At 40.1% G+C, this 12,406-nt stretch overlaps 1 protein-coding gene across 1 annotated transcript in view; it reads left to right on the forward strand.

Annotated features, from left to right (window-relative positions):
• Window positions 1-12,406, forward strand: part of plk4 (polo-like kinase 4 (Drosophila)) — a 28,859-nt gene that overhangs the window by 349 nt on the left and 16,104 nt on the right. The window contains exons 2-7 of the mRNA XM_055647600.1: window positions 5,781-5,876; window positions 6,755-6,850; window positions 6,930-7,044; window positions 7,701-8,745; window positions 9,563-9,666; window positions 10,556-10,920. Coding sequence (XP_055503575.1) covers window positions 5,781-5,876; window positions 6,755-6,850; window positions 6,930-7,044; window positions 7,701-8,745; window positions 9,563-9,666; window positions 10,556-10,920 — 1,821 coding nt within the window. The remainder of the gene's footprint in view (window positions 1-5,780; window positions 5,877-6,754; window positions 6,851-6,929; window positions 7,045-7,700; window positions 8,746-9,562; window positions 9,667-10,555; window positions 10,921-12,406) is intronic.

Consider the following 12,406-nt stretch of genomic DNA (forward strand, 5'->3'; position numbering starts at 1 on the left):
GTTCGCCATTCAATATGATCATGGCTGATCATCCAACTCAGTATCCCATCCCTGCCTTCTTTCAGATTCAGATTCAATTTAATTGTCATTGTCAGTGTACAGTACAGAGACAACGAAATGCACTCTCCATACCCCCTGATCCCTTTAGCCACAAGGGCCACATCTAACTCCCTCTTAAATATAGCCAATGAACTGTGGCAGATAATTCCACAATTCCACAGATGTCTCCACGAAACATCAGCCATTGCTTCTCTCCAGGGATGCTGCCTGCCCCGACTGAGTTGACCCAACATTTTTTGTCTACAAAAGTCCTGACACTCTTTCCTCTGTGGACAGCATTCGTGGATACACTGGTCGGGGCTCACCCCCTTTGCCAGCTCTCACGTTAGACCCCTGTCCGTGTTGCCAAACGCCACCCATTCCTTCTCTCCAGAGATGCTGCCTGTCCCGTTGAGTTACAACAGACAACAGGTGCTGGAGTAGGCCATTCGGCCCTTCCAGCCATTCAATGTGCCCATGGTTGATCATCCACAATCAGTACCCCGTTCCTGCCTTCTCTCCATATCCCCTGACTCCGCTATCCCTAAGAGCTCTATCTAACTCTCTCTTGAAAGCATCCAGAGAATTCCACTCTCTAGGTGAAAAAGGTTCTAAAAGGCTACCACTTATTCTTAAACTGTGGCCCCTGGTTCTGGCCTCAACATTGGATGTTTCCTGCCTCTAGCGTACCCAAACCCTTAATGATCCTATATGTTTCAATAAGATTCGCTCTCCTCCTAAATACCAGAGTATGCAAGCCCAGCCGCTCCGATCTCTCAGCATATGACAGTCCCGCCATCCCGGGAATTAACCTTGTAAACCTACGCTGCACTCCCTCTATAGCAAGAATGTCCTTCCTCAAGTTTGGAGACTAAAACTGCACAAAATACTCCAGGTGTGGCCTCACTGGGGCCCTGTACAACTGCAGGAGGACATCTTTGCTCCTGTACTCAACTCCTCTTGTTATGAAGGCCAACATGCCATTCACTTTCTTCACTGCCTGCTGTACCTGCATGCTTACTTTCAGTGACTGATGAACAAGGACCCATAGATCCCGTTGTACTTCCCCTTTTCCCAATTTGACACCATTTAGATAATAATCTGCCTTCCTGTTTTTGCCACCAAAGTAGATAACCTCACATTTACCACATTATACTGCATCTGCCATGCATCTGCCCACTTACTCAATCTGTCCAAGTCACCCTGCATCCTCACAGCATCCTCCTCACAGTTGACACTGCCACCCAGCTTTGTGTCATCTGCAAATTTGCTAATGTTACTTTTAATCCCTTCATCCAAATCATTAATATATATTGTAAATAGCTGCGGTCCCAGCACCGAGCCTTGCGGTACCCCACTTGTCACTGCCTGCCATTCTGAAAGGGTCCCTTTAATTCCTACCCTTTGTTTCCTGTCTGCCAACCAATTTTCTATCCATGTCAGCACCCTACCCCCAATACCGTGTGCTCTAATTTTGCCAACTCCTATGTGGGACCTTATCAAATGCTTTCTGAAAGTCCAGGTATACTACATCCACTGGCTCTCCCTTGTCCATTATCCTGGTTACATCCTCAAAAAATTCCTGAAGATTGGTCAAGCATGATTTCACCTTCGCAAATCCAAGCTGACTTGGACCGATCCTGCTACTGCTATCCAAATGTGCCGCTATTTCATCTTTTATTATTGACTCCAGCATTTTCCCCACCACCGACGTCAGGCTAACTGGTCTATAATTCCCTGTTTTCTCTCTGCCGCCCTTCTTAAAGAGTGGGACAACATTAGCTACCCTCCAATCCACAGGAACTGGTTCTGAATCTATAGAAAAAAATTAACACCAATGCGTCCACGATTTCTAGAGCTACTTCCTTAAGTACTCTGGGATACAGACCTTCAGGCCCTGGGGATTTATCAGCCTTCAGTCCCATCAGTCTACCCAGCACCATTTGCTGCCTAATGTGAATCTCCTACAGTTCCTCCGCCACTCCAGATCCTCTGGCCAGTACATCAGGAAGATTGTTTGTGTCCTCCTTAGTGAACTGATCCAAAGTGCCTGTTCAACTCATCTGCCATTTCCTTGTTCCTCATAAGAAATTCACCCATTTCAGTCTTCAAGGGTCCAACTTTGGCCTTAACTAGTTTTTTCCTCTTCAAATACCTAAAGAAGCTTTTACTATCCTCCTTTATATTCTTTGCTAGTTTACCTTCGTACCTCATCTTTTCTCCCCGTATTGCCTTTTCAGTTATCTTCTGCTGCTCTTTAAAAGTTACCCAATCCTCTGGCTTCCCGCTCATCTTTGCTATGTTATACTTCTCTTTTATTTTTATATTCTCCCTGGTCGCCCCTTGCTCCCCTTGGAATCTTTCTTCCTCTTTGGAATGAACCAATCCTGCACCTTCTGTATTATTCCAAGAAATACCTGCCATTGTTGTTCCACTGTCATCCCTGCCAGGGTATCTTTCCAGTAAACTTTGGCCAACTCTCCTCCCTCATGGCTCCATAGTCCCCTTTGCTCAAATGTGGCACCGACACCTCCGATTTACCCTTCTCCCTCTCACATTGTAGATTAAAACTTATCATATTATGGTCACTACCTCCTAATGGCTCCTTTACCTTCTCCCTGGTAGCCTCCAGTACAAGCTGCTCTAAGAATCCATCATGGAGGCACTCCACAAACTCCCTTTCTTGGGGTCCAGTCCCAACCTGATTTTCCCAGTCTACCTGCATATTGAAATCTCCCATAACAACCATAGCATTACCTTTGCGACATGCCAATTTTAACTCCTGATTCAACTTGCACCCCATATCCAAGCTACTGTTTGGGGGCCTGTAGATAACTCCCATTAGGGTCTTCTTACCTTTACAATTCCTTAGTTCTATCCATACTGACTCCACATCTCCTGATTCTATGTCACCCCTCGCAAGGGACTGAAATTCATTCCTCACCAACAGAGCTACCCCACCCCCTCTGCCCACCTGTCTGTCTGTCAGTTCCCAGCCCTGGTCCTCTTGCAGCCATGTCTCTGTAATTCCCACTACATCATACTTGCCAATTTCTAACTGAGCCTCAAGCTCGTCCACTTTATTTCTTATACTTTGCGCATTCATATACAACACTTTGACTTTGGTTTTCACCTCCCCTCTCACAACGGTCACTATTGGCTCTAACCTTACTCTCTTATCCCTTCTCGAACTTTCCTTACCATTAATTCGGGAGTCTTTTGTGATGTTTTCTGTTCTCATTTCCCCTTTAACTCCATCTTTATACTCCCAATTTGTCAATCCTTCCAGCCCCCCCACTATTTAGTTTAAATCCACATTGTGCAGCACTAGCTACTAAATCCACATGTGTAGCACTCTAGCTTTTTGTGTCTATCTTCGGTTTAAACCAGCATCTGCAGTTCATTCTTACACACTCTGACTGACTGTATCTTTTGAGGCGAAAGTACGGTGTTTTGTGTTTTGCAACCAGATGTCTTGTGCTTCCAGATACCAAAGTCAATCCCTCACTAACCCAAATCACAATTCATTTTATGTGATACCTACCAAAGATTCTTTTATATCCACATATAACTACATTCTACTTTGTTATTATTTCACAAAATCAAGAAGGTTTGTTAAATATGATCTTAAAAATCTGCATTGGGTGTCTCTTACTCTAACTCTAAATGAAAAGCAGAAGTTTAACTAGACTCTCCCCATCATTTGTTCAAAATAACATTTATACTTTTCATGATAGTTTTAATGATGAAATTAACCCACTCTTGCTTTAACTATTTGTGCAATCGTACCCTAGATGCTTCTGTCTGCTTCATTTATGTCCATCCTACAAAATTGTATTGCCAATGATGTTCAATACTTAGCTTTGGCTAGATCTTACACCATGCTGTCTTTGTCCTGGGGGGGGGGTAAGCGGAAACTGAAAATGTTACATGATCTGCCTCTTGCCACGGATAGATCTTCAGTATAGAAACATAGAAACATAGAAATTAGGTGCAGGAGTAGGTCATTCGGCCCTTAGAGCCTGCACCGCCATTCAATATGATCATGGCTGATCATCCAACTCAGTGTCCCGTACCTGCCTTCTCTCCATACCCCCTGATCCCCTTAGCCACAAGGGCCACATCTAACTCCCTTGGCTCTTAAATATAGCCAATGAACTGGCCTCAACTACCCTCTGTGGCAGAGAGTTCCAGAGATTCACCACTCTCTGTGTGTGAAAAAAGTTCTTCTCATCTCGGTTTTAAAGGATTTCCCCCTTATCCTTAAGCTGTGACCCCTTGTCCTGGACTTCCCCAACATCGGGAACAATCTTCCTGCATCTAGCCTGTCCAACCCCTTAAGAATTTTGTAAGTTTCTATAAGATCCCCTCTCAATCTTCTAAATTCTAGAGAGTATAAACCAAGTCTATCCAGTCTTTCTTCATAAGACAGTCCTGACATCCCAGGAATCAGTCTGGTGAACCGTCTCTGCACTCCCTCTATGGCAATAATGTCTTTCCTCAGATTTGGAGACCAAAAAGCTGCATTCCCTGTATGCTATGTTCGCCCACGACTTTTCAGTTAGTGCAGCCCTCCCCGACAAAATTGTGCTGATTCTCATGTTGATCCCAAGAACAAGATCTTTGCCATACCTCCTCTCGGGTGGATGCAGAGTTAAATGCAGAAATTCTGCATTATTTTTTGTGCCAAACCGCTTTAATATTACTGTGCAGATGGTCTTTGGCATCTATCTAAAGCTGCTTTGTTTGGCTAATTGTGGTTCTTTTGGGCTCCTCATGTTTGTTCCACCATAAATAAGATCATGTCTGATATTTTGCATCAGTCTCTTGATTTCCCTAATATCTAAATTGATATGTTTGTTATCTGCTTCTTTGTGCTACTTATTGGTTTGTTACTCCAGAAGGTCTATTTTTCAAGGATTATGTGACAGTGGATTTTGTAAGAGGAGCAATTGAACGACCGAAGCATTATAAGAGGCAGTTCTGATAAAATATGTAAAATATATTAGAAACTACAGAGGAAAATGTGATTTTATTCAAGCAATTGAATATTGAGATGCGGAAGTTTAAATGTTTTATCTTTTCCGATGTGCATTGAAGTGCACAATGGTTATGTTTATGCCACCAAGAGTTCGATACCTGGCAGCTTTATTACAAACTCGTTGCTGACTATAAAAGCTTGTTCATAAATTTAACCTCGAATTTGAAAATTATTCAACTTTTAATTCGAGTAGCATGATAACGTACTTTGATTGTTTTGTTAAAGCGGCATTATAAATACTCTAGTAACTGTTGCGGTTTCGCTTGGTGAGGCTTCGAAGAACACGTAATTAATACTTAAGGTCTGTTGCTTGGCGATGAGAAGCCGTTTAATGTTAACGCGGGAATAAAACCGGGATTGGGTTTTATTGACTCAGTCTCTTCCTTTGAATCAATTCAATATTTCGCTGGTCCGTCCTTAGTCAAAGGGAAACTGGTTAAGTTCCCGTCGGTTGTTCTAAAATGCTTGATCGAGTGTTGAATTGCATCTTAAAATGCAAGAGTACAATGTCCAGCAATTTTAGGTTGTCAGTTGCAGATGATGAAAATGCCATTACGGTAAGGAGCATTTGATTTCTGAAAACCTATCAAGAGCGTTATTTGCACCTGGCTTGGCAGTTACCGCTGCATTATTGCTAGGACATTAAGAGTATTACTAACATCGGTGACTAAGCGAAGTTTTCGAATCCATTATTTTTCAGGACTTCAAGGTTTTAACGCTGCTCGGGAAGGGCTCGTTCGCTTGTGTTTATCGAGCAAAATCCGTGAGCACTGGTCTGGAGGTGGCAATAAAAATGGTAAATTTACCTTGAGCGGTATCATGTTTTGTCATCGTTGTATGTCAGTGGCAGTCTTGACGTCCAGCTATTTAGTTAGGCTCGCATTATTGGAATTTGTTTTTAAATGTTTTTATTTTGTAAACATTATGTGTACAATAATCCCAGTTGGGTATTTGACAGTAAAGTTTGCCTTGAATGTTTGATTTGAAACGTCCTAAAACGTCGTTGTTTCTCATGGGTTGTTCGTTTCTTCAGTCAGTGATATAAGAACATTTTCCAGTATTTCTGCTATTGGAATTCTTAGACCCTTTTTAATCAACTTGTAATTAATAACAATTCTTGGACAACTTGGTTATAGCCATATTTCCAAATGTTTTTTTCTCATTGCTGAGTGCACATGGCTAGAATAATCTTTCCAATTAAATAATGATAAATCCAGCTAAAAATCGCAAGCATGGTGTGACTTATTCAGAATCCATATGCTGCCAGAGGTTTTAACATCCACTTGCTGGAGGAAATTAAAAGTAAGATAGAATAACAATCAAGTACTTGAGGGGATTGCCAAATGAAACACTGTTGTTGTCTTTTACAGAATACAAAGTTGCACCTATTTCTTTGAGAAACTGGTCTCTGTTTTTTAGCATCATTGCATTGGAAAAAAATGTCACTTCTAACTGTAATAAAAAATAAATTCAATGCTGGTAACTTGAATCTATTTATGATGAGAAATAATCTTCACATTTGCATAAAAATATTTGTAAATAATTTTGTACTCGAGTGTATTTTCCCCCCAAAGTTTTAAAATGGAAAGAAATTCATTTAAATGTACATTATATGGAAATTATATGGTTACAATGTTTCTGGATATCTTGATGGATATGGTCGTCTATTTCTAGATTGACAAAAAGGCCATGCACAAAGTGGGAATGGTACAGAGAGTCCGCAACGAAGTGGAGATTCATTGTCAGTTGAAGCATCCATCTATCTTGGAGGTAAGTACAGTTGTATGAGCACCTTTCTCGTGCATCTAATGTACTAGAATACTTATGGGTGATTCTTATTTTCTTTCAGCTTTACAACTATTTTGAAGACAACAATTATGTCTATTTGGTACTGGAAATGTGCCACAATGGAGAGATGAGCAGATATTTAAAGAACAGGAAGGCTAATTTTGCAGAGGATGAAGGTACTACTATTTGAAAATATTTATTAGGAACATATCAATGAATTTCAACGGTCGTAAGTGATAGGAGCAGAATTAGGCCATTCAACCATCACATCGGCTCCGCCATTCAATCATGGCTGATCTAACTCTCCCTCCGAACCGCATCCTCCTGCCGTCGCCATAACCCTCGACACCTGTACTACTCAAGAATCTATCTGTGTCTGCCTTAAAAATATCCATTAACTGCCTCCACAGCCTTCTGTGCAAGGAATTCCACAGATTCACCATCCTCTGATTAAAGAAATTCCTCCTAGTCTCTCTTCATAATGTTCATGACTCCCTTAAAACCTTCACCTTATCTCCAACTTGTTTCCTTGTAAAAGCTAGAATCTGCTGGCATCTCCCAAATCTATACCTACATGTCCTACAGTTCCTGGTCTGATACCATCTAAACATTGCCACAGCACTGACACAGCCATTATCAAAGTGCCAGATTATATTATACTTGACTGGTGCCATGGTACTCATTCTTTTCAATACCCTGCACTTTGGGATGTTAACATAATTATTTGGAGATAATGGGGAATGAATTAATGTGTGAAGGAAGGGGGAAATGTTTCAGAATAAACTGTGTGAAATTGACGTTCATTCTGTTCTTCTTTTAAAATATAACACAGCTCGACATTTCATGCATCATATTATTACTGGAATGCTGTACCTTCACTCGCATGGTATATTGCATCGGGACCTCACTCTTTCTAATCTTCTACTTACAAGTGACATGAACATAAAGATTGCCGATTTTGGATTGGCTGCACAGCTCAAAATGCCCAATGAAAAGCATTTCACCATGTGTGGCACCCCCAATTACATTGCACCAGAGATCGCGACTCGCGGTGCTCATGGTCTTGAATCTGACGTATGGTCTCTTGGGTGCATGTTTTATACTTTTCTGGTTGGAAGGCCACCATTTGACACTGACACTGTTAAAAACACACTAAATAAGGTGATGCTGGCAGATTATGAAATGCCAACATTTATTTCAAATGAAGCTCAAGATTTGATCTATCAGCTGCTTCGAAAAAATCCAGCCGATCGCATCAGTCTTTCTAGTATATTGGACCATTCGTTCATGATGAAATGCCCTACATCCAAAAGTAAAGATCCAAGATCTGTAGAGAACTCGATGGATAGTGGGCATGCCACAATTTCAACTGCATTTACCACAGGAACTGGATCTTCAGGCACGAGTGCGTCAGGACGCCTACATCAGAGGACAAAACAAGTCATAGGACAGTTTCTTCCGAATAAAATAGCAGTCATCACTTCACACAATAGTATTAATGATACTTCATCCCAAGGATTCAGTGCTGTATATAATGATGGAAGAGTACAAAATACTGAAATTAACAAAAGTGGTAGAGGAAGAGCTGTACAACATGGAGACGATGAACGACCTCACTCTCGATGGCTTCGAAGGGCACACTCCACTGATAGATCTGGTAACTTTCAAAATCAGATTCCAGAAAAGCCAAACAGCAGCATGGAACGTTGTCAGTCTGTTGATGCACTGTCACAGTCAATCAGACATGGAGTGCACAATCCTGCAAACTTATATCGAGATGATTATGCAAATATTCCACAGTTTAATAAAGGACTTTCAGATAATGTTGGGACTCGTGATAAGCTCGCTATGTCTCCTCCTGTTAAGCAGTCCACAAAGTAAGTACTTTTTTTTACCATTATATAATATTGGTGACTTAAGTCATTTGATGATTTAAACTCAGATATGGAAACTTAAACTCAGGCTACAAGATGGTGAGATAGAATAAATGAAAATAAATTTGAATCAATTATACTGGTTTTCATAACGGAAAACATACCAGTAGGATGTATGTTAAAAGCTCTACCTAGTGTTCAGAACAAAGGGCTGTCTTGATAATTACTCTGGAGTGACAACATTTAATTTTCCACAATGCTGAAAATATTGAAGGATCAGCATAGTGGCACGGTTTTCGAACTGCTGCCTTGAGGCTTTCCTGACCTCTAGTTCCTTCTGTGAGTTTTCATTTTCTTTATGGGTTTTCTGCCATGTTCCAAAGACATGCGGATTGGTAGTATCATTGGCTCATGTTAATTGCCCTTAGTGTTGATTAGTAGCAGGGTAGAGGAGTAAATGGCAATGTGGAGACTAAAGGTTAAAGGGAATATTAATGTGGAAATGAGATTGCTGCGAGAGCTGGTATAAGCTTGTTGGGCCATAATGGCCTCCTATGTCATAAGGAAATGATGATGAAAATGATTCAATTTATTGTCTTGTTACATACAGAGACAACGAAATAGAGATCCTTGTTAATATACTGTACTTAATGTGTAATATTAATGGTAATAATGTATTGTGAATGTGTGGTGATATTGCTTGTAAAGTATTGGTCAACCTAGTGCATGATTAAAAAATGTCATTACATCTTGTATCATGTTTTTTTCAAGTAAGCTAGAAGTTATTAACAAAGTGTATCTTTTCTAATTTTATTCACAGCCCAAACTTTACTTACCAGCCTATTTCCAGTGGGCCACTCTTAGAGCAGATATCACAGGTCGGGCCAATACAACACTGGTTTGAAAATGGCCAGCCACATCATGGTATGTTGCATTCTTTTTAGAGTTTAGAGGACTTTGGAATGTGGGAGGCAACCAGGGCACTTGGAGAATGTACAAAACTACATGCAGACAGCACCCGTAGTCAGGATTGAACCCAGGTATCTGCCACTGCTGCCACTGTGCCACTTTTGATTTTGTTTTTAAACATATTTTTCTTTCTCCCTTCTTTGATATCCATGCAAGCATTTTTTTTAGTAAAGGCCTGACTGGGGAGAATCTCCCCCTATATTTTGCTGACATAATTTCAAAGCTGATTATGCTATGTCAAAGTCAACCTAGTTGCCCAACTCAGCACGTTAATAAGTGCCATCCTATCCTTTTAAGAACTGTCTGAAACCGCATGACTGAGATGTGGATTTTGCACTGTCCATTGCTGTATGACGTGCTTCCTCTACATAAGCACCATAAATGGTATATGCAATGGTCAACCCACCTTGCCCTTTTTTCTTGTTTGTCGTTAAAGACTCTAATGCTGGTGCAAATGAGATTTGTGAAATATTGGTAGTCACAATTATTTTTGAAATGAAATACAATGTCCTCAGGCTATTCATAGTTGAAACCTAAATATGTTTTTAATTTTCCTGAAGTTAAACCTGTTTTTCTGAATAGCTTCTAGAAGTGTATTACATGGTTAAAGTATGTACAAGAACATACCAAAGTGGTAGTTTAATTCGCCACTGTGAATGGGGGGAGGTGGAAGACCTGGTGAGAATTTGGAGAGAATAAAAATGGGATTAATGTAAATGTATGATTGATAATCAGTATGAATTAGCGAGCCAAATGATATGTTTCAGTGCTGTATCTCTCTAACTCTGATATCAGTACAATATTTAGGCAAATTTATGCAAGTTTCATGTGTATCATTTTGTAGCTTCATTCAGAAAACCAATGGATATCAGCACTACCAATAGTTCTGGTGGCAATTTCCATAGTGAAAGAAAGCAGGTTCTAGATGAAGTCGCAGCAGCAAATACCTGGGCGAGAAAATCCAGCAACACAGTGAAAACTGATGAGCTTTCCCAAAAAGGCTACTTCAGAAAACAAATGGATATTCAGAAATGTGAAGGGGATTCCAGGCAATTAGACACAAAGTATACCCGTCCTCAAGCTTTGAAACAAGCTTTAAAACTGGAAAGGCAGCCTGTTGAAACCCAAAAGAAGACATTACAAGAGTTGGTGTCGCCACTGAAGGCCCACAGACTTAAAGCAATCCGGCAAAAAACCAAGAATGCAGTGGTAAGGACTATAATTTATTCTAGCATTGTTGTAGATTTAACAGGCTGATTAACCTAGTCTATGATGATGCAATATGCAATTCCATCTAGGCATTGCATGACCGTTTTTTCAGGTCTTAACAAAATCTTACATTTGCTCACTGCCCCTCCACTTTTTCTGTTATAAATTCAAATGTCCATAGTTGTAATGGAAACTCCATGCGGCCGGATAATGTTGTACTTTCATTTGCCAGTGTAATTGAATAGGATATTTCAAAATCTTACATTTGCTCACGATTGACCTCCCACTCATTTCTGTTGGGGTGGGGGGGGGGGGGGGAGGGGGGGGGGGGGATGGAATTCCATTGATATACAGATTGCTTGGTAAAATTTGTGAACATTGAGGGTTTGCAAACATGATGATGGATACACAGCAGATACATTTAAAGTATCTATTGGCGTATGCTTTCCTTTGCTTTAATAAATGATAATTCTAATTCAGAGGAAAATCAATGAAATAGTAAATAATAATTTCTGATCGGGGCTCAGATGGAGTACTTAGTCCAATTGTAGAACCTACACGTATGCACTTTTTATATCCATTCACACCATGTGGAGTTAATTATCTAGGCCAACGCATTACTCGAGAGATAGTGTATTAGTTTAAATTATTATTCTGAGCCCTTGACTGGCTGAAGAACCCACAACCTTTGGTTTGAACTTGTGGCTTTCAGACCTACAGAATGAATGCACTATTATGATTATTATCTCTGGCTGAATAGGTGCAGCTTTCACCAGTTGAGGTTAAGATTTGAATATAAGAACCTATGCTAATGTACTATTGCGCAGCATTAAGGGATTGCTGCACTGCTGTCTTTTAGATTAGAGATTAAACCATGGCTCAATTTATTCCAGCGATTATAAAAGATTTGTGACAGATTTGAAGGAGTCTACAGTGTTCTGACCGTTATTTATACCTCAATTAGCATTACTTTAACAAACGATAATCTGATTTTTTGTTTTGAGCACAACTGGATTGGCATGTTTCTAATGTAACCGTAATGCTTACACTTTAAACATTAATGTTCCAAAGCCAGAAGTCTTGAAAAATGTTTTATAAATGCAATATTTAATAATCTGAAGTTTTCTCCAAAGATCTAGATTAGGTGTGAATACTTTAGCAAATTCATTTCTACTATTTTTGTTGATCACCTAAGATTTTGATGTCAAATCAGTCTTCTAAGAATCACTTAATCTGCCAGCAACTATTGGAGGCATCAGATTATTGTGCCATTTCATTGCCGTGCAGATCAATTCTGTTTGGGTAAATAGCCAATATAAAATAACCTGCTGGACAATTACAATTCTTGGAGAAAGTATTTGAAAGAGGGGTATTACGAAGCGTTAAAATAGGGTACAATAATAACCAAAGCTTTCTCAGAAACTCAAATTTAATTCAGTTGGGGAGTTGATTTTTTTAAACCAGCGGTGAAGTTTTGGTGGTTTGA

The sequence above is a fragment of the Leucoraja erinacea genome, chromosome 1, assembly GCF_028641065.1.
Source record: "Leucoraja erinacea ecotype New England chromosome 1, Leri_hhj_1, whole genome shotgun sequence".
Classification (NCBI taxonomy): Eukaryota; Metazoa; Chordata; class Chondrichthyes; order Rajiformes; family Rajidae; genus Leucoraja; species Leucoraja erinaceus.